At 40.4% G+C, this 22,992-nt stretch overlaps 1 protein-coding gene across 1 annotated transcript in view; it reads left to right on the top strand.

The window, feature by feature from the left end:
• si:dkey-12j5.1 (uncharacterized) overlaps positions 1-22,579 on the top strand; it is a 31,227-nt gene extending 8,648 nt beyond the window's left edge. Inside the window, exons 9-11 of the mRNA XM_061777391.1 lie at positions 2,309-2,362; positions 11,825-11,977; positions 22,262-22,579. Coding sequence (XP_061633375.1) covers positions 2,309-2,362; positions 11,825-11,977; positions 22,262-22,435 — 381 coding nt within the window. The 3' untranslated portion in view covers positions 22,436-22,579. The remainder of the gene's footprint in view (positions 1-2,308; positions 2,363-11,824; positions 11,978-22,261) is intronic.
• The last annotated feature ends 413 nt before the right edge of the window (positions 22,580-22,992 follow it).

The raw sequence follows: 22,992 nt of genomic DNA, 5'->3' as shown, positions 1-22,992 counted from the left end.
TAAAAAAGTAAAATCAATAAACACTACCTTTGCTAAATGACGAGTATGTTATAGTGGGAACATTGTCCATTATGTGGAAATATTTGATGGCCAGATGGAATAAATTGCAGTACACTGAATATGGTCAGTGTTAATCATGGCAAAATGATCGAATTATTTCTACTTTATGTTATCATGTTCAAGTTTTCAATGTGGGGAAAAAATGTTGGTGTGGTCCTTTGTATGTCTTCACCCCCCCCTTTTTTTTTCTTTTTCTTTTTGGTATGACAGTCACGGGCACCACTAATTCACCTCAGGCAGACATACAGACAGTCAGACAGACAGACGGTCCCCTGACAGCTATTAAGGTGTCTTTCAGCATATTTATTAGCTGATGGCTGGTTTCCCTCCTCTGCTCTTGTTTACTTTTTTTTGTCATTGAACGTTTGTGTTCTGAAATGTAGCTCACGAAGGCATGCAGCTTGTACTTTCCAGTGAGTTAGACCTGCCATCGTTGGATTTATTTACTTAAGCGTTACTGTTTGTGTGTACGTGTGTGTGTCACGGATACTGTTTGCCCTCGCTTGTGTAGTCATTTGTCTTTCTCGACTTTCTGCTGCTGCACGCCGGTAAAATGGTTCTGTTAAACCAAATTGCCGCCAGATTGCTCAAACTGCACACAACAGCTATTAAAAATGAGTTCCTGCCAACTAGCGTTTCTCTTTTTTCTTAGAAATAAAGGTACTTAAATAAAGAGGACATTGCGTACGTAGTGACTTTGAGGCGTGTGCATTTATCTTTGTGGTGCTGCTGATCGCTGACCACTTTTTCTGTTCTTTATGATGCAGGCTCATCTTCTCAGCAAGCGGCCGCTCTCTCCCCCATAGCGGTGCATATATATTAGTCTTTTTGCTTGTTGTTGTTGAGTGTGTATCTGAATCTTTAATCACGGGCCCCCAGGGTTGACCAATGTAGTTAGGAAGCTCGGCACTTGGCGATGATGGAACGGTTATCGCTGCTCACTTATCGTAGCTCCCAGATATCGCTTGTTCTATTTTTGTTGCTCTAAAAAAACGCCTGTTCTACGGCCGCTTCACACCTAGGCAGATCTTTGCTGTCATCTCTTACACCTCCCTACCTCAAATTACTGTGTCACAGCGTAGTGATATGATGACAGTCAAGCAGATATTTCTAAAACTGGGCATGCATCCATCTGTTGTCGTCTGGGATCAAGTGTTTTTGTTTGTCTATTTTTAATTAGACATCAATTAATTAAAGACGGTACGTTTTCATCCGATAATTAGTCCAGCGATCATTCAACTGAAATGGGCATTTGTACACTCCTAACAAGGTATTCTCAATTAACCCCTCTCTCCCTCTGTGCATCCTGGCCGCACACCTCTTTATTGCCTCCGGAGCTGTACACGCTTAATGAAAAGAGAAGTCCAAATAGCAAGAGAGAGGGCGGCGGAATTTATAAGCTCTCCAATGAATAAGGATGCCATAACAAGAGCTTGCTTATTGTACTTACTCTTTTGTGTAACTACAGTGTTGTGCGTGTACACTCTACATTGTACATGCCTTTTATTCTTGCCCTTCACCATGGGTGATTGGCTAACAGTCACCTCCAACCTGAAGTTGACAAAAATCAATAAATCATCACCTGGGGCCTCTCAAACGCATGCACACACAGCACAACCACAGGATCCACAGGAAGAGAGGGAGAGCAAAACAAACACAGCCTCCCTCCAGTCTTTTTTTTCCATAATAGAACCTTCCCACTGCAACTGACCCAAACAATGACGTGCTATAGGAAAAGGTCACCCAACATTTGACTCCTTTCATAGCTCAAAGCGTCCCCCAGGACGCCAAAGAGGATGATTTAGAAAAATACGAGCGAGTGGGAAGAAATGTGGACAACGGCTCACACTGCCATTTAGATTTATCAGAGAGCGGAGTGGCGAGCCGGGCGGAAACAAACAGTGGATTGACTCCAAATGTCATTAAATAGATTAAAAAGGCTATCGGGCAGAGCAGCTAAAGTGGCTATTGACTGCACAATAAGCACTGCTGAGCGTGTCTGTCGATGGCTGTGCCGGTTGTCTTGTCTTTGTATCTACAGCCTTGTGTATACGGGATGCGGCTTGACCAGATGCTTATCGGATTCTTGGATCACTCGGATTGATCTGGCTGCCGAGGAGATTCAACAGTCCGTGTTTGTGTCAGGGAGCGTTTCTGATTGTTTTCTTGTTTTTTTTTTCTTCGAAAAGCTCTTTTCAGCTTTTCATTCTAATTGCGTCTCATCTTTGTCTTTGTTTGTGTTAATTAGATGGCAGTGGAAGTACTGGAGGGTCTTCTGGAAGAGGACGACGAGGTTGTTCAGGTAAGTACTTAAGCAAAGGCCCAGCAAATTTTCAGGATAAAAAAAACTACCTCAGCTATACCTTCCCAGTTACCCACTATTACTACTACAGCATTAACTAGGATCTACAAACCCTTCACTGAGGATTAATGATCCTAATATTTATTACTCGGCTGTTTATTCAAATAGGCTGGAACTATTTGTAAGCATGGCATCATTCTCATTCGTAAGTCTTATTTTTGGTCCACATATATCATTCCACTCTCACTGCAAAAGCAATTTGTGTTTGTTGAATGGCTATGACAAGAAAGTTGCAAAATAAGTCATGTTAGAGATATCAACAACTATTCTCAATTTTCATATTTCTCTATACACTGCATTATTCATACGCCTTATAAGAACATCTTTTGCATCTAAAGATGCCAGGTAACTTGCAGGTGGTTTCTGGTATGTCCAATATGTGCGGCTGCACAGGGCGGCATTTCTAGGGTGGCCGCAACGTGTCGTGAAATGGCATCATGACATATGAGTCATTGGTGTTTGTAAGTGAAATGTGCGCCATCTTGTGGAGAAATCAGGCATCTTTGAGGATTTTGCTAATAAACTGAGAGGCTATCGATAAGGATGTACGACGTCTTTGTTGGTCGAAGATGTCTGTATTTTGGGGAGGAGCTAAAGTTAGCTCGTTGTTGTTAGAAAGTGACTGTTACGGCCGCTTTTGTATGATCTTGCTTGAGAGAGTGGTTAATTAAAAACGCAAGCTAACCAGCTATGGAGGTCTCATTGCTTGACAATCGACGATTGCAAGTTGCAATGTTCTGTCCTTATTTTTTTGGTTCAAATTAATTAACATTACGTAATTATGAATGGGGGTGGGGAGTGGTTGGTGTTGTTGGTGGTTTGGGTTTGCGGGTGCGTGGGAGAGGCGCCAAAGTGCAATTTTTGCACAGTGCACCATTGAAGCCACTGAGAATAATCTAAAACGTTTTAATCAAATATACATTTAGAACATTGGATATGCCATAATGTACAACATTATGATTTTTCTCCACAATTGAACAGTTCCCAAGTGTCTTTATGTCTGTGACATTCTTTTGTCAAAATACTCCAAGCATTAAGAATTACAGCACATTTCACCTCATTTTTCAATCCTTGTGAAATTTAGCTGGTTTGAGGGAGCGGGTAGGATACTTCTCTCTGCCCACTCTATGCTGGAACGAATGGTGTGTCTGGCTTTTGATACAATTACAACCGGGGCGGAGCTAGGGCGTTGAACGAGCCAAGCATTGACAAATGTTGGCAAGGTTTTCCCATTTGTTTGATCTGTTTCATTCCATCATGTCAAATTCAATCTATATTGGGCGACAAAAAGTAAAGCTGTATTTTGTCCAATGTCCAATAGATACAGTATAACGCAAAGCAAGGTAAATTTATGTATTTACCCCATTTCATACACAAGGTAACTCAATATTTTATATGATTAAAAGCATTTAAAAAAAAAAAAAAAAAGTAAAAGATTTAAAAACAGAGTACAGAAAAACAATACTTCTTGCTAAAATGACTAAAAACGTGCAGTGCAAGAAAGATCATTTAAAAAATGGAAATGCTCTAAAATGCTCAATCATAAGCATGAAAAAAAAGAATAGTTTTTAACCAGGACTTAAAAAAACATTGATTTACACTTAGGGCTGACTTCATATCTGTATTCCATTTGTGTGTAGTGACACTTGAGGCTAACTGCGATGGCTAGCGACCAGTTCAAAGTGTATCCCGCTTCTCGCCCGAAGATAGCTGGGATAGGCTCCAGCACGCCCGCGACCCCAGTGAGGAGAAGCGGTGCAGAAAATGGATGGATGGATGGACACTTGACTTCACATCTGTATTCCATTTGTGTGTAGCATAACAGCAAAATACTGCTTCACCATGTTTGCTTTAGACTCTGTGCTCCACTATCTGACCTAAGCCTGTAGATCTCAGAGCCCTACTGGCTTTATACACCATTAGCATTTCTATTTTATAGCTGACTGGGAGCTAGTGTAGAGACTTTAGGATTGGAGTAACATGTTCTGATCTGTTTGTTCTGGTCAGAACCCAAGCTGCAGCTTTCTGAATGAGCTGCAGCTGTTTAATACTGTTTTGGGGGTGTCCAGTCAGAAGACCACTACAATAGTCAAGTGGACCTGAATTAAAAGCATGGATTAGCTTGGAACATGCAACCCTTCTCTCTGGATATGTTCTTTAGCTCGTAGAATACTGTTTTATTGATGGATTTGACTGCTAAAAGTCAGATCGAAAAGTCAATGACTCCAGGTATTTACGAACAGCAATCCTATATCACCCAGATTGTTTTTGTGGCATGTTCCGTGCGGCACTCCTCCAATTTATTGTTTTTTGGGTAGTTTTGCAAGCAGTCGAGCAGACAGATAAACCACCCACAGAGAAAACATTACCTCTTTGACAGAGGCAGCAATGGTTTTAGGAGATACTCCACTTGTGTTTTGCAGCCAAATCTAAATTGCAGTTCACTTCACAGGTCAGGTGCTGATATTGACTGCTGTTTCCCTCAGTTGTACAACTCAAATTCCAATGAAGTTGGGACGTTGTGTTAAACATGAATAAAACGGAATACAATGATTTGCAAATCATGTTCAACCTATAATTAATTGAATACACTACAAAGACAAGATATTTAATGTTCAAACTGATAAACTTGATTGTTTTTAGCAAATACTCATTAACTTTGAATTTTATGGCTGCAACACGTTCCAAAAAAGCTGGGACAGGGTCATGTTTACCACTGTGTTACATCACCTTTTCTTTTAACAACATTCAATAAATGTTTTGGAACTGAGGACACTAATTGTTGAAGCTTTGTAGGTGGAATTCTTTCCCATTCTTGCTTGATGTATAGCTTCAGCTGTTCAACAGTCCGGGGTCTCCGTTGTTGTATTTTACGCTTCATAATGCGCCACACATTTTCAATGGGAGACTGGTCCAGTCTAGTACCTGCACTCTTTTACTACGAAGCCACGCTGTTGTAACACGTGCAGGATGTGGTTTGGCATTGCTGAAATAAGCAGGGGCGTCCATGAAAAAGACGTTGCTTGGATGGCAGCATATGTTTCTCCAAAACCTGTATGTACCTTTCAGCATTAATGGTGCCTTCACATGTGTAAATTACCCATGCCATTGGCACTAACACAGCCCCATACCATCACAGATGCTGGCTTTTGAACTTTGCGTCCATAACAGTCCGGATGGTTCCATTTCTCTTTGGCCCAGAGGACACGACGTCCACAATTTCCAAAAACAATTTGAAATGTGGACTCGTTGGACCACAAAACACATGCATCAGTCCATCTTAGATGAGCTCGGGCCCAGAGAAGCCGGCGGCGTTTCTGGGTGTTGTTGATAAATGGCTTTTGCTTTGCATCATAGAGTTTCAAGTTGTACTCACGGGTGTAGCGCCAAACTGTATTTACTGATATTGGTTTTCTGAAGTGTTCTTGAGCCCATGTGGTGATATCCTTTACACATTGATGACGGTTTTTGATGCAGTGCCGCCTGAGGGATCGAAGGTCACAGGCATTCAATGTTGGTTTTCGGCCTTGCCGCTTACATGCAGTGATTTCTCCAGATTCTCTGAACCTTTTGATGATATTATGGACCGTAGATGATGAAATCCCTAAATTCCTTGCAATTCTACGTTGAGGAACATTGTCCTTAAGCTGTTCGACTATTTTCTCACGCACTTGTTCACAAAGAGGTGAACCTTGCCCCAGCTTTGCTTGTGAATGACTGAGTAATTCAGGGAAGCTCCTTTTATACCCAATTATGGCACCCACCTGTTCCCAATTAGCCTGTCCACCTGTTGTCTGTTCTCCTAGTGGATATTTTGGCTTTCTCCCACATCTCAAAAACATGTATTTTAGTTGTTAATTGAAGTTTTTACATTGCCCATAGTTGTGAAATGTTGAATGTGACTGTGTTGTAGTTTAATGCTAAAGGTGTTTATTGGATTATAGTGGAATCTCATCCACCAAGACATTTTGCATGCTCCCCACTTTGTAATTTTGAGGAATTCCCTTTTCTGTTCCAACATGATTATGCCGCAGTATGAACCATTTCCCCTGATTTAACACACACTGTTAAATCTCAAATCCATTTTAGTAGACATGGATAAAATTTGATGCAAAATAGCTTCTGTGTACATAAACTTTGTAGCACCTGTATAAAATTTTTTTAAAAAAAAAGCAACATTTTTAATTATTTTCAATTTTGTGTATTTGGTTACTTTAGGAAAAGTCTTCATATTTCTTAGTGAAAGAATTTTTGTTGCTGTCAAATGTCAAAAAGGGTAATATTTAACCCGGACAGTACAAGGGTAATGCAAAAACTGAGAGGACACTTCAAACTAGTGATGAATTGCTTTAGCCCTGTTAGTGTTTGTGTGTGTGTCCGCACAAAGAGATGTCTCCTTTTCGCATATTTTTATTTCCTGCTTGCGCAGTGAGTAAGAAACCGCATGTTCATTACAGAGTGGCTTGAATGGCAATATTTTTATGTGCGCTAGTAGGAACTCTATCGTCCCTCTGTGCTTGGAATTCCCACTGTGCGGAGTGCAGAAAGCGAAGGTGCGCCACGGAGTGTCAAAGAGCACAACAGTGTCTCTCCCACACTCCCCCTCAGGCTCAGCCTCCCACACAAATACATACACACTCATGCACAAAGCCTCAGCTGACAGATTGGGAGCAGTCATCAGGGGGCTGAACTTTAAAACTTACTATAGAGATTTAACTGTGACACTGCCTGCGAGCGGGCATTTGGCCAATTGCAAATGCACACTCTCCAGTTTTAATGGGCAGAAAGTGTTTAGTCAGTTTGCACTGCACTTGTTATATTTTCCCTTTCTAATGCATACACCCTGTCCTCTGTGTCCTCTCTTATTTCTTAAAGTACAGTAGATAAATTCTCTCCTGCCGGCTCATCTCTGCTTCTGCTTGTCAGAAAGCTGGAGACGACTAAGGCAAAGCAGCACAAACGCCCGTTCCAGTTCCTCCTAGTTGATTCATGATTCTATTGTTCTTTCTTAAGCAGTGGCGTATGGGAGTTGAGATGGGCCTCCACTTTGAAATGGCAAGCGTTTTGATTGACAGAAATGGCATTTATTTAATTAATTTATGTGTGCCTCTGTCTTGGATTATTGAAGGGTAAAGGAGAGTCTCTGAAGTTCTTAATTAGACAGCTTGCTTGGCTGCATTCTTCATTTCTGGTTGAGTTTTTTTAATCTTCATTTTATGGAAACTTTTCACAGAGGACCATCTGTTAAGTAGTTTATGCTTGTATGTGTTATATACTTTGGCTGGCTATTATTCCTTCAAATTATTTTCTTTCTTATCTGATGAGTATGCATGAGACGTCCAAAATTGTAGCGTCCTGAAGTTCTGACAAAGATTTGCTGGAAAAGTGCACAAAAAGTCTGAGATTGACCCACTAGTGGCAAATACCTGATGATTACTGGAGAACCAATAATTAGACTTTACACCGATTTTATTGGTCTTATCGGTATCGGCTGATAATTAGCATTCTATGCTGATCATCTGATCGGCTTTAATGTGATAATTCGCCGATCCTATCAATCCGCAGAAGACATTTACTCTGCGTCGCCATCGTGCACAGTATATTTGAATCCAAAAGCTAGTTTATTTTTAGTCTTTTCGTGTGTCTTTTGGCATAGTCCTTTAAATATCTGACGGCCAATAAAGTTATTTATAAAAACAAAAACAAAAAAACAAAAAAATGTCGGCGGTGTGGAACAGGCAACTCGTCTGAGACAGACAACACGTAATGCCCGGCTCAGAATACAAGACACATTTGCTCTTTCAAGATTGCACTATGTCAGACTACTGCAATAAAACCTTGTATTCCGATACCACCGCATCCCGTTTTTTACGATCCTCGGGCTTTATCTTGTCAACGCAAACCCGACCGGATACACTCGTTACTGTGGCGACGACAACAAGAGTGGATCGCGCCGACTATATTATGAGGACAAAATGGGGGAAAACGTGTGCTCAGGACAGGAGAGGACGTTCGTTTAAGGCTTGCTTGAGGTATTTCCTTGATTGGAAATGAAATCCTGCTGGTGCTGCAATCATGAGAGCGTTGCAAACACTATTTATCCGGCACTGCTGATGTTCTGGTGAGTTTGGCTGCAGGGGGCAGCTTCCCACTCAGCATATTTAGCAGCAATTCCAAATTCAGCACGGCACAGCTTGATGTGTTTGTTAGAAAAGTGGTCGAGGGGCACTGCACTTCTGCCTTTGCCCTCGATGAATAATGCCAATATTTGTGTTGTGATGCTCAAAGACAGGTGGGCGTTGATCTTTGGCCTCACGTGAGTGAGTCACACACACACCTCCAAGTATATAGAGAGTAGAACTTGATGTTCAAAAGGTGGAGGACCCAGGATGCAGTACGTGATTATGTACACAAAGTTTCCTCTCCAAGAATATACCTCCTTTGCACTGTAATAAGTTTGTTCCATTATCAGCCCCATCAATCCCATTGCTACAAGACTTGAGTGGGGATTATGATTTTTTTTATGTTTTATTTTTTATTTTTTATTTAAGATGCTGCTGCTTGTGCTACATTGTCACTGGAGGCCTTGCTGGGGCTGATACTGACTCTGGTAAGCACAGTAACTTCAGATGTAATCCTATTTCCCCAAAGTAAAGATAGTGTCACGACACGGTGCAGGGCTGTACGTATTATTATTCACTCCATTATGTCAGCTTCCCAGATTTTGCTGAAGTATAACAAAGCGTAATATTATGTCTTCTTCCTCACAGAATTTTTTGGCAGTTTCTGCTTGATCAATTCAAATGAAAATGGGAGTCTGATTATTGCAAAAGCTGTTTACTCGATATAACAGGCAGCGGTTTGATAATACATTGGATTTGGAGATGTCAATTCAATTTTTTCTTTTTTTTTTTTCTTTGAGCGTTCTTTGTGAGTGCAAGACAGGTCACACTCTTATTTGGAACTTTTTCAAATTTTGTGTGTTTGTAATAGCACATTCACTCTCAACATGGGACACATTTTTTTTTTTAAATTCTTTCTTAAATGTTGATCTAATTACGAAATGCTTTCCTCATAGAGTCCATAACATTCAAAAGACAGTTAATTGCATTTGACCTTATTGCAACTTGATTGTTTTTTTCAAACTATTATGGTACATACGCAATTAAGGGCCAAATCATTCATACACTGAGATAATTTCAATATGAAAATGCATTTGTTATTCTAGAATGTATTATCATGTACAAAAAAATATTAGAATTAGTAATATTCATTAAAGTGCATCAAAAGACACCAGGAAATATGTTATATCATGTTGGCCAAGCATTAAAAGCAAATTATCAGTGTGCCAAAAGGTTGGATGGGTAGGTGGTGATGACAGATAATAATAATAAATATGCGAGAGCATCCAGTGTAATGTTGTCTCAGAATTAACAGAAACATGTTTATCAATGAGTAAACTTTTATTCACTGCCTCAGTTACTGTTGGTGACCTTCGAGGCAAAGTCCAAAGAAATAATTCCACTGTCAGCTTAATCATTTAGTATTATCCACCTAAATGTAGGAAGAAAAACACTCACAACATTTAGCAATGATAATATCTAACTATTGTAATTTTATTCCTTGATGAGTGGGCAGAATAGATAGTTGGCTGTCTGTCTAGTAAGTAAAACATTGCAGACTGGAGCCAAGCCTGATCGTGAGCTTGTCAGAGTGACCTTGGACAAGATGCTTGTTCCGTAATTGCTCCTCATCAATTGCTTGGAACCATTTAAGTGCAGTGAAACTGGAGAGACACCTTTTAAGTACAGCCTAAGCTTGTTTAATTTATATTATGCTCAGATCATTCAGTATTAGTATTATTCCTATGTTTTCCGTTCAATCTCCATCCAGTGACACTACAAATGTTTTAGTGCTGGGTTTATTTTCAGGTGGCCTGAGTCAAATCCATCCATCCATCCATCCATCCATTTTCAGTACCGCTTTACCCTCACAAGGCCAGTGTTTCATTATTCTAAATTTGAAAAGACCTGCACCTTGAGTACTGTAGTATCATAGAACATTCATTAATTGCGAACATACTGTAATGCTAGCGGTACGTGCTCATATCCACACTTCAGTAAATTGCCGTTGCACAGACTGGAGTGTGACTGTGTGTGCCTTTTAAGTGCTACTGTGGATGCAAAGTGGAATTAAAAAAAAAAAAAAAAAAAACATAACGATTGAGATTAGTAGTGTAAATAAGTAGATAAAAGGCAATAGCTGGCCATTTCACCAAATAACTATGAAAGTGGTTCGATGTAGTGACAAGGTTGTCTTTTTACAATTCAGTACATCCAGAAGCATTTTAATTGAAAAGTACTGTCGCCGTAAAAGCGGGACTGTGGCAGAAAATTGCAGGTGCCCTCAATGTGAAGGCACATCTTGGCTCCACATGAATACGGCAATCATATTTTTAATGCGGCACCGCGTTGTGCAAACATTTTCCGCTGATGTTGTCGTCTTTGTGTTCTCTTGAAGAACCTACAGTAAATGCCTCTCATTATTTGCCACTTTATGTATATTTGTACAGTCAACAGCCACAGAAAATGATGCCATTTTTCCAGGGACTTGATGCCCGAGGGAGTGGGATGTTACATGCCTGTTTAACATCCTTTACCAGGTTTGTTGTGCACCTCTAATTTAGTATAGTGGTGCCTCTATAAAAATGATTATAATAAAAGCAACAATATGTGGCACTTTGACCTTCATTTTCATGTTGGTTGTACACTGACTTGAAATGTGCAGAATTTTGTCATTTCCATGGCAACTGCTGGCATCAGCTGCAATATATATATATATATATATATAGATACATGCACACACACCTCGCGTTGTTTTAGGACAAGCATTGGTGCTAACATTTCTGTTCAGACAAACACTGGAGCATGCTAAAATACTCTTTTCATTCACCATTTATTTCAAGTAGTCTAATGGTACAGACAGAAATCAATTCATATTTTTACATTGTTTTTTTTTTTTTTTTTTTAGACAGCCCTAAATAAAACTGTAGTACCAGAGCGCCAAGTTTCTAATCTGTATCGGGAATAGCTACGGTAATAATTATTGGAAATTCGTATTTTGCCTCTAGCAAAGTCAGTGTTATGTTCCCGGTACATCAGATTTTCAATACAGAACAGCTATTGTCCGGAGGAAATCCATTTGCATTGTAATGCATTTTTGTTCTATTAAGTCATAGCTTTTGTAGCTATATGAAAGTAGGAGCAGCAAAACTATGCGGCTGCAATGAGCATTGGAATTCATGCAACATTTTGAAATAATCAAATTGTAATGTGTCATAGAAGGTTATTTGGATCTTCCCATGTTTTCTAAAATAAACAATGTCCTCCTTCTGTCGCCTAGGTGTGGTATCTTTCCGGCTGGGTTTGCTACCTGCAGTTAGAGAGAGCCAAAGAGCAGCAGGAAAGAGAGGGGAGAACACTCACAGAGGAGGAGGAAGAGGAGAGGTCAGCGCTGAAGGAGGCGGCCAGATTGCATTTGACCAATGCTAAGAAGGTAATTCATTAAATATGCCAATTAGCTGCTTATTGTGGAAGCAGTACAATGGGGCTGTGACTCATAAATACCATAATGGTGGAATGGAAACGCAGGCTCTATTCTGTCAGATTTAAATATGTAGCAACACCATCGTCATGCTTCTTAGTTTCTATAATATTATCTTAGGGGGGGAAAAAAACAACAACAAAAAACTGGGGCTCTTCTACCAGTCCAGTGCTGGGGCCTTTTAGCCAAATGGACCTGGCACCTGACCTAGCAGAACATTATTTTTAGATACTTACTGGATTGAAAAAAGTTAATAAAATGTCAGGATGTTTTTAATCTCTGTTCCATTACAATTACTGACAAGTGAATTATATTCTCTAGGGTCTTGTCTAAGAGTGTGAACACATTTTTATGCTACTGTAATTTTGGAATATAAAATTGTAGAAAAAATATAATGGAAATCTAGCCATATGAGCCAAAACTAATAGACTATGTTAGTTTGTCTTCTAAAATTATTACTGAAAACTCTGCAACTATTACAGACACAGCAGATCTTTTTTAACCCTTAGGGCCACTGTACTTCTCACTTGTGCTGCAGTGACCAAAGCAACAATGGTGTGCTAGTTGCATGATATATTAATAACAAACACCAGTCTGAGAGAGACGTGTCATAATAACTGTAATGTGATCGCTCCTCTTGCCAGTTTTTGTTTTTCTTTCAAAATTTTGCACACCTCAGAATATTGCAGCCAACAAGAGCGTCCCTCCTTGCCCCTCCCCTCAACATCTGTTCGTGGCTAGCTGTATGGTAACAAATTAGTCTAACCTGCAGGAGGGAGTGGGTGAAGTGATGTTTAGTAACTGGGCAGAAAAATGTGTGCGTTTCATGATAGAGTGAATAAATGGGAAAAGAAGGCAGGAAGTAAGTGTTGAGTGAGGTGTAACTGTTTTTTTTTTAGAGAGAGGGTGAAGAGGCAGTTGGCGCATAATGAGGTGAAATGTGAATCCTTCTTGACCTTGAGAATAATGTGCAGGATAAAAGAAATCAATCCGTAAATCCGTTTCAGTGTTGCCATCATGAAAAGTTAATTACCATTATAGCAAGTGGAATTTTAATTTTTACTTCCAAAAGTCATACATATGTTAAACAAGCTTAACCACTATTAATATTAATATCCATCCATCCATTGTCTGTACCGCTTTATCCTCACAAGGGTCACGGGCGTACTGGAGCCTATCCCAGCTATGTTCGGGTGAGAGGTGGGGTACACCCCGAACTGGTCGCCTGCCAATCTAATATTAATATATTGAGTAAAAAAAAAAATTTTTTTTTAAATCCATTTTTAATATTAATTGTCACACAAGTGCAAAATACTATTCACATTGCACTATGGAGTAGCCCCACTCATCATGTATATGCTACCCCGACGCAATGCCTGGCGTCGTGGCTTGCTGCACGATGTGACGGCATCTCGGTGCATCCAATAAGAGAGATGGTGGTGAAGGGATTTCAGATTGACAACAGCAAACAAATTTGTTGTACATTGAAAACAGCATGGAAAAAATGGAGGCCAACGTTATTGCGGTGTGCCACTGTCCTGAACTCTGGGACACAAGACAAACGGCCTACCCTGACGTCGTTAAAAAAAAAAAAATAATAAGCTGCTCCCTGCTAGGTCTGAAGTACACCTCCATGAGGTGTAGCTCACGGACGAGCCTAAACTCCCCCAGATCATGCCGTGACATTAGAATTGGATGGACTCGTTCCCTTTTCTATTTTTTTTTTAGCTGCTGCTCTTCTCTTTCTTTATTTTAAGTAACGCCAGGGCTGTATGTTGTAACAATGGGAAATCCATAGTGCCAAGCTGCAGCCTCCTTCAACATCCAAACCAGCGGGAAAAGGCACGAGGTTACTTAACTGTTCAGTTGCTTTGCAAGCAGCGCCAAATATGGGCAAGCTTGCACCGTGTCGTTGTCGTCCTACCCGTCTGTGTGCGCCAGCAAAAACCATGTGCAGTGTGTAATTCACGTCACAAGAAGTTAACTGCTATAAAACGCACAATGAATAAAGCACCTTTAGTAAACATGTACAGTATTGCAGCTATCAAGGCTGAGGTACCACTGTAACTTGTTACAATACGCAAACACACTCAAGCGCAGATTTTCAGCTAGGATTCTACCCAAAAAAGTGATAATGGTGAGGAGAGTGGATGGGTGTAGAGGACAAGAATAAAAACAGCGACAGGTGGGCACCAGCAAGGAGGATGAAATAGGCGGCGGGGAAACAAATAGATTAAATGTGAGGTAGATATGCAACTGTGGTTGTGTGGGTGAAAAGGAGTTGAGGTGTAGATGGTGAATAGTGGCAGACGTAAAATCAATCGTAAACCCGACGTGAAATGGAAATTGAGTCTCAGTCAGATAGAGCTAAGATTCAGGTAGGATCTGCTGTGTATTCACTGGGGACAATGGAATAGATGAATATATAGTTTTGTGTGTGTGCGCGTGCAGATCTCTGTGTGTATATGCAATATGCACAAAAGGAAATAGGGCAAATGGAGGTCAAAAGCTTTACTATTTGATGTGGCTGAAAGGGGAGCTCATGAGCACGGATATAGTGGGAAGGGTTGGACCAAGGTGTGTGCATGTCATGAAACTTTAATGACTTTCTCCACCAAAAATGTTACTGGAGGAGTGAAGCAGATGTTTGAGCACATTCGCACCCTGTTCACCAGCCACTATTTCAGCGTTGCCAATGAAGACTTTCCATCTTAAAAGAATGTGGTATTTGGAATATGCAGGAAAAGGTTAAACGAAAGGCAATATTTTGTCACAATCGTGCCAGCGTGGTATGTACGCGCAGGGATGTGCAAAGAGAAATCTTGACAGGAAGCTAATTTGGTTAGTGTGTGCCAGTGAAAGTAAGCCAGTGTGTATGAGGAGGTAAAGTGTGAGAATAGAAGTCATTAACAAATGAATTGAAATCGATGTGATGAAAAATGTTTTGCACACTAATGTAGAATGAGGGGAAAATAGCTTTAGCCATGTTCAAGGTGACTATGGTGCACCTGAAAGATATTATTTGCTTAATAATAGATGCAATTACTATAAAATTGTGACCACATTTTTGCCAGTTGCTGACCTTGAGCTACAAAGTCTTTTCAAATTCGCTGTGAACGGCAACATCAAAAACGTTTTTTCTTTTTTTTTTAATCATGTCTTACTTTTGCCTTTATGATGGTCAAAAGATTTGAGCTTGCCTATTGCATTTTGATAACTTGTAATTTTTCAATTTGAGTGCTTGGACTTGTAATACTGCAATTTATTTCATGACACATACCTATCAATCTGAAAACAGTGAAACCTCTAAGGTCAGACACAATCCATTAAGGCAGTCATTTTCCCATAAGGAATAATGGAAATTTAATGAATCTGTTAAAATACATGGCAATTCAAACCCAAAGTACAACTTCACAAGGGTGTATAGGAAAAATATTTTCGCATAATTAAGGAAACAATCTTGTCTTTGAGTTTTTAATACAAAGAGCTATTTACATGATATAAACAAAAAGAAAAAGAGGGAGAAAGAAGAGAGAGAGGGGGAGATGGTTGGCTGTCCGCATGCGCTTTGCAAGCCCCCACACTCTCTGAACCCGCAATTTGAAAAAAACAGATTACCGTATTTTCGCGACCATAAGGCGCACTGTATTAAAAGGCGCAGTCTCAGGTACGGGGGTCTATTTCTGTATTTAACACATACATAAGGCGCATCGTATTATTGGGCGCAGGCGTGGTAAAAACATACATGCTAGTGTATGTTTTTAAAAAGGCAGCAGGAGCAAATCTGAGTTTGGTTGTACTTTATTGAAGTATTTAACAATGTAAATAGTAAATTTGGTTGTAATTTATTGAAGTATTCAACAAAGTACTCATGTTATTTTTTTTATCAATCCTCATCCACAAATCTATCAAAGTCCTCATCTTCTGTATCCGAAATGAACAGCTGGGCAAGTTCTCCATCAAACATGGCGGGTTCCCTCTCGTCATTGTCGGAGTCAGTCTCGTTGCCGGGGGGCTGTTCAGCAATGATGCCGGCGTTTTCCCGCTTCCTCCACTTGTGAACCATGGATTTGTTGATCTTGAATTCTCTCGCGGCTGTTCGATTCCCATGTTCCTCCGCGTAACTGATAGCTTGCATTTTAAACTGTGTTTTGTAAGCGTGTCTCTTCATAGGTGCCATTTTCGGGGGTCCTTAACCAAACCGATGTTTTGCACAATGCACATACCCGCACTATATACCTACTGGGGGCGTGCCTTTAGCATCCTCTTTCACGCGCACCCTTCCCCCTTTAATGTTTGCATGCTGTCCTCAGTCACGTCCGCCTTTCTTCTATATTAGTAGCGTGTCGGCATGAAATGCTCCCATTCAGTCAAACGGAGCGCTCATCAAAGGCACACAACAACATTTACAGATTTTGGAACTCGGTGCAAACATAAGGCGCGCCGCATTCTAAGGCGCACCGTCCATTTTGGAGAAAATGTAAGACTTTTAAGTGCGCCTTATAAAGAATGTCCTTCAGTCAGATGCAGTAAATTTGCATAATCAGGACATTCCCACCAGCTACCCAGCCAGCTGTTGTAGCCCGTATGGGAATGTCCTTGGGTAAGACAAACCATGGCTTGCTGCTTTTAGCAAGGCTAGACATCTTAGAGACGTTACCCCAGAGTTATGGAACAATAAAATAATACATTATGAAGGAAATGCCTTAAACTTTATAAATGTTAATATAAGTAATCTTGCCAACTCAGGGGTATCGTTCCCAAACATTAGGTCATCTGCGGGGGCATTCAAATTTAAATGTTGACCCTCACTACGCTTGTTAAGCGCATTGTACTGCATATTAGCATAAACCTGCTAAAACATCCTTCAATGTCTTTGCGTTCTGCTATTACAAGGGACATTGTTAGTTTATGACATAGTTCTTTTGTTAGTTGATCAAGTAGAATTTTGAGTAGAAAAGCTTACATTTATCTTGAAATCCCTTAAAGTGTTTGAAAGTGACTTTGAAAATGGTGTAATGAATCTTGTACTGTCAATGTTGATTTGCAAAGGACTCTAAATTGTTGTTATTGATGGCCTAACGACTGCCAAGTTTTTTTTATTTTTTTACTTGAGGCATCTTCAAATCAAGTGTGATATTTGCTGGCATAACCTTCATTTCATTTCAATTGCTCCATGACTGACTCAGCCGTAGTCCTTTTGAGGGCTGCCTAGCAGCTTCTTTTCCTCCAGGCCAAGGGGAATGAGTGTCAGAAAATGTAAATTAATAAAGAATAATATTCATGGATTTTGATGGTCTGAACGGAGCACATATTCGAATTGATTTTCACTGAGAATCCAATCTGTGACATATGCCATTGTGACACACTGCTCTTGCATTCTGTCCCGAATCAATAGCTAGTTTTATTAAAGTCATATACAGATGGACCTTGGTTATATATACATTATATTACCCAGTAATTAATATCTGACCAGTATTGACACAAAAGCCTCTCTTACACACAGAGCAAGTAGCTGCTTCAGAGAAGAGGTTGCTTGGGTTTGCTTTGCTGGTCCCTTATGAGGGTGGATTTGTATTTTTAATTTAATTTATTTTTTATTTTTGGGGGGCAGGCGGGTATGGTCATGGTAGGCCACCTGTCCACCTGTAACAGTGAGGCTAGATCTTCGATAAAGCCGTTCAGGTTTCCGTCCAGAGGTCTTCACAGCACATACTGAGTTGGTAAACCAGAAGGGCCGGGCGAGCGAAGGAGACAATCCGGGTTCTGAGGTGAGCAACGGAGTCAAGACAGAGGGATAGCGCCGCGTTGTAGTGCTACTAGGTCAACGTACTGTAGTGTGACCTTTGGTGGAGCTGGAGCTATTAACGTGTTTTGTGTGATGTTGAAATTGTCCAGTAGTGACAGGAATTCCAAAGAAGGCAACTGTTGGTCTAGGAGTATGACTTGGAGTGGTGCGGACCCAGCAAGCATGAAAGCAAGGCATTCCATAGAGGTGGTCCTTGGTATTGGCATCTCTTTAATTATATAGTCTGCATGGTGCATCACAGACTACTTACTGTTTTTCCATTTTTATTTTTAATTTTTTTTTTTTTCCATTTCTGTAATAATGACATTTCGTTATGAACGGCTCCTGATGAACTAGTTTGCGTAGTGGCGTAAGAGTGTCGTCACGCACCTCAAGAAGGTGCTCAGTTGCCACATTTCACACTTTTAGTCCTTGCCCAAAAGTGTTTTCATACAAATATTTACTAGGCTTTACATGATCAGGATTTTTGGGGCCGATCACAAGATGGAGCAATGTCTATTTAAATGATTTGTTCATTTATTGTATATACTTGTGTACTGTATACTGAGTATCTTAAAGTATTCTCTATTCAGGTCATGTATTCTAATCAGTCAGGTCAAACCAAGATTACAACATGACAGAAGTAATGGGTGCTAACTTACTGTAATTCAATTACTTCACACACAATGAAACTTTAGAGCATGATTCGACATAACAGCGGCATATTTACGTACGACCGTTAGTGCTAGCACTAGCTTGCCAGGCCCCAGAACGTTTTGTTGCCTGCTTGCGAGCCATATCGTATTAAAAGTACGTGAACATACCTCAAGCAATCCTTGAATTCAAGTCCTCTGCCGAGCAATGGTGACCACCAGCACACGGTTTCCCCCATTTTGTTCTTATAATACGACCGGTTCAGGGTGTACCCCGCCTCCCGCCTGAAGATCGCTGCGATAGGCTCCAGCAGCCCGCGACCCTAGTGAGGATAAGCGGTAAAGAAAATGGATGGATGGAGGAATAGACACGACACGATCCATTGTTGTTGTCGTCGCCATAGTAACAAGTGCAACCAGTCCCGTTTGAGTTGACAAGATAAAGCCCAGTGATCATAAAAAATGAGATGCGGTGGTATCGGAATACAAGATTTTATTGCAGGAGTCTGACATAGTGAAAGACCAAAGTTGTCTTGTAGTCTGATCCAGGAATTAATTGCTGTCTGTCCCACAGCGGCGCCATGTTTATTTTATTTTTTTATTTTTTCAAAATAACTTTATTGGCAGTCAGATATTTACAGTACTACATCGAAAGACACGCGGCAAGGCTAAAAAAAAACTAGCTTTTGGATTCAAATATACCGTACACGATGGCGACGCGGAGTAAATGACGTCATTGATCGGATTGGCGAATTATGACATTAAAGCTGATCAGCATAAAATGCTAATTATCGGCCGATATCAATCAAGATCAGATCGGTGTAAAGTCCATTTACTGTAAGTATGACGTCTGTGTTAGCGCATGTTAATGATGTGATGATTGCGTTCAATTTCGTGTTATGTGCTATATGTGTGGTTAAGGTGTCAGTAAAAAAAAGTTTCAGGCTGTGACAAGGACTTAAAAGAAAGGCAAAGTAGACCTTGAAAAAGCAGCATTGTGAGCAGAATGTGTAAAGAATGGCTTTTAAATGTTTAACTAGCGTAGTCATACACTTTTGTGTTAGTTGACACAGGGATACAAGGTCTGAGTTTCCTGATATTTTACAAGGTGTGTCAGCAAAGTTTCAGAAGTGGTGTCCCAAAAGATACAGTAGATTTCAAATACAAACTTCAAGTTTTCCACCTTAGAAGTAATGCCCATGAGTCTAACTCACTTTCCTTGGCTTCTCAATCACGCCTTAATAAACTTCTTCCGGTATCTTCTGCAGCTCCGTCATTACGGCCATCTTTATGTGATCCACATCTTCAAAACGGGACCCCTTGAAGACCCCGTTGAGCTTGAGCTTGTATTAAAAACCCATAAAGACACACAAAATTACAGAGAGCCAGGTCGGGTGGGTCGACGTGTTGTCATGGGGAAGCAGCCACCAGTGGTCCTGCCAGAACTCTTGCCTCTCCTCGCACAATGAACGAAGCAAACAGCGCAGGATCACTTTGTAGACGTGGTGGTTGATCATCTGACCCACACTGAAAGGACCAACTCATAGTTTGTAATTTGGATTAGAAGTGTATCTTTTGTGACACCGGTCCTGCAACTTTTCTGACACACCTTGTGTATGCGATCTCCTCTGTACAGGATCGTCCTCTATGCGAGCTGTGATATGATAAGAGTAAGACTCTCACCTAAAGCTGCGAGATGCAATTATTCCTTTGTATTGAGCCCTAGATACAGCGAGCACAGGCAACTTTCATTCGAAGAGGATAGACATCGCCAGGAACTTGAGAGTGACAATCAATGTGTTTTTATTCTTATTTTCCCTGGTGTCTGAGTGTGAGGTGTGGCGCTAAGGAGGGAGTGTGTCAGACCTTGTGGCTGGTTCATGCATCCCCCTCCTCTTCTTCTGCTCCTTAGAAGCTACAACCTGCGGAGAAAGCATCCTTTTAAGCATACACACACACACACACTGCAAGTGCACATTGTTACACTCCAAATGAGTTCTCTTGACAGTGCGTGTCAGGATGTGGCTTGGAGGCTGCTTCTGTGGCAAGGCAGTCACACACACTCGTCCCTCTCATTTCTAGCTTTGTGACTGCACTTGTTTACTAGATAGTACTCTTTTACTATGAACTATTACAACTTCTCTCTAGTTTAGTCCCCCCCACAAAAAAAAGGTCGTTAGCGTAAATCTGTGCAGTGGCTCTGCTTACTCTGCATTTACACGCTGAGAATTACAGCGCTATGCTTCCTCTCGTCAGTGGCAGAGGAAGCAGTTTTATCACCCAGCTCCCCCTTTGAGTTCAGTAATTACACACAAGCGGAGTATTTTACAGAGATAAATCTGCTGGCTGCGAAGGGAACTTTTTTTTTTTTTTGGCTCTTGCCCGCAATATTTCACTGAGATAGCAAATTTGATAGTGTGTCGCATAGCCATATGTGCTTATAGCGCCAGTGCTTGATGTAAATAAGTACATTCCCTTTCAAAAGTAATCTTTTTATCCATTTCGCAGTGAATTCAAGAACACTTTTGGGAGTGGTGAAATTCTTGTTTAATCTAAATCTAATCTAATCAAAATTTTCTAGACTTTCATTGGTGTGCAATCATTATTGCAGCATTAAGTGAATTTTGTGAAAAAATATTTTTTTGTGTGTTCACATTAAGAAATCTAATTTGCAATGAATAGTTCATATTGTGGGAGTATATTGTAGTCTATTACGCCACAGACCATATTGATTCTGGAAGGTTTTCCAACTCATCTATTGAATGTACTCATTTATATTGAGCACTGTACATTGCAGGCTACATGCAGTCGCAATCGCAAGATGAATGTTCTCCCCCCCCCGTTTGTAGAGGAGCGTTACAGCAAATAAGCTAATTTGCCAAATGTAGGGAAAAAACTGTTTACCAGCGTTTTGTGAGCTGCACCAGCCTCGCTGAGAGCATGCAAGCTGCTCTTGGATAATTCAGCTGTCCTAACCGGCACTTTAGAGACTTAAAAACACCAGGGTTGCACACTTCCCTCAGCTCCAAGTGGCTGTTTGCTGACATCCAAATGTTGCACTGTTAAATTCAGTGGCCCAGTGTGAGCATTTCAATTCAGGGACATAAGGACTTGATCAAGGAAGGAAATGGCTACATCAGAGGACTGTACCCTAAAGACTTTATAGCTCAAGGTCAGTGTCAAGAAAGAAGTATTATGATAACATATAAGGTCTTGGCTTGGGACTCGAGGGTCAAAGGTTTGATTATCACTGTGGAGACATTTTAATCTCTCAATTTCCTGAAAGCTGTAGAATCCATAAATCTCTAATGCATGCATATGTCAATAAGATATCACAGTGTCATGCAAAATTCCTTGGGGATTTATCAAAGTACTCTACAAGAAAGTCACTTGAGCTGTTCAAATTTCAAATTTACCAAATTTGACCACAATCTCTTGACAATTTGACCTTTTATATATGATTTGACCTTGAGTTCGCCATATGGGGCTTCTTCACATTTTTCTTCTATCATCGCAGGTATCCTGTGTTAGCATCGTACACACAATAATAAAAAAAAAAAAAAAGTCAGAACATTTTTCCATAGAACTTGAGCTCCAATGGTATGATTTTAGATGCCTTCAACTGGAGGTTACACTGCAGAAATAATCTGTTGTATTTTTAAATGGTGGAAGACCACTTGAATCACACCTGCAAGAATGCATGTATTGCATGACTGAACCTTCCTTCTGTCTGTATGAGATCCTTGCTTGTATTCTAGACTGAATGCTCACATCATCCTCTTTTGTGTTTGGCAGCTGCACAGCAAGCTACGTTGTGACGACCAACCCATGTTGGAGCACATGGAGCAGCTGCTGGGCGAGCTGGGTGGAGAACTGCATTCCGAAGAGACTGACACAGTTGTAGATGAAGATTATGAACCTGCTAGTGATGAGGAGGATGCTAATGAGGATAAGGCGATGGAACACTAAATATACCATTTTTTCTAGCTCTGTGTAATGTCAATTTTTTTTTTCTTTTAAATTGCCTTTCCCTTGGTCAAACCTCACAGCTATTCATCCAAGAACTGAATTCAAGTGAATCAAATAAAACCTGCCGCTGGCTCTATCAATTTACCTGAATGTAAAGTGCTTTCTTGATGTTTTTTTTCTCGCAATAATCTTGTATAACCTTTTTAGTTTTCTTTTTGTTTCTTTCTTTTGAAAACTAGTCAAAACACGGAAGAATTAACAGTAAAACAATAACCATGTCATTTTGAGACCCATATTCTTAGGCTCTTTACCACCACCCATTTTACCCATTTGAATGCAGACAAATCTTTAAGGTTAGAGAATTTAGCAGCAGGCTACACTTCCTCTAAAAGTGCTGCTGTAATGCCCAAGTGACAGTTTTGTCACAAAAGAGGGGCAAAGAACTGGTTGCGGTCACAAGCGGATTTAAATGATTCAGTTTGTCACAGAGGATGCCAATTAGCCGCGGTTTAATATGATAATTTACTGAAGTGCTTGCATGTACTAAATATACACTA

The sequence above is a fragment of the Phyllopteryx taeniolatus genome, chromosome 6 (assembly GCF_024500385.1).
Source record: "Phyllopteryx taeniolatus isolate TA_2022b chromosome 6, UOR_Ptae_1.2, whole genome shotgun sequence".
NCBI classification, from domain to species: Eukaryota; Metazoa; Chordata; class Actinopteri; order Syngnathiformes; family Syngnathidae; genus Phyllopteryx; species Phyllopteryx taeniolatus.
This window is presented reverse-complemented; position numbering and strand designations above follow the sequence as displayed.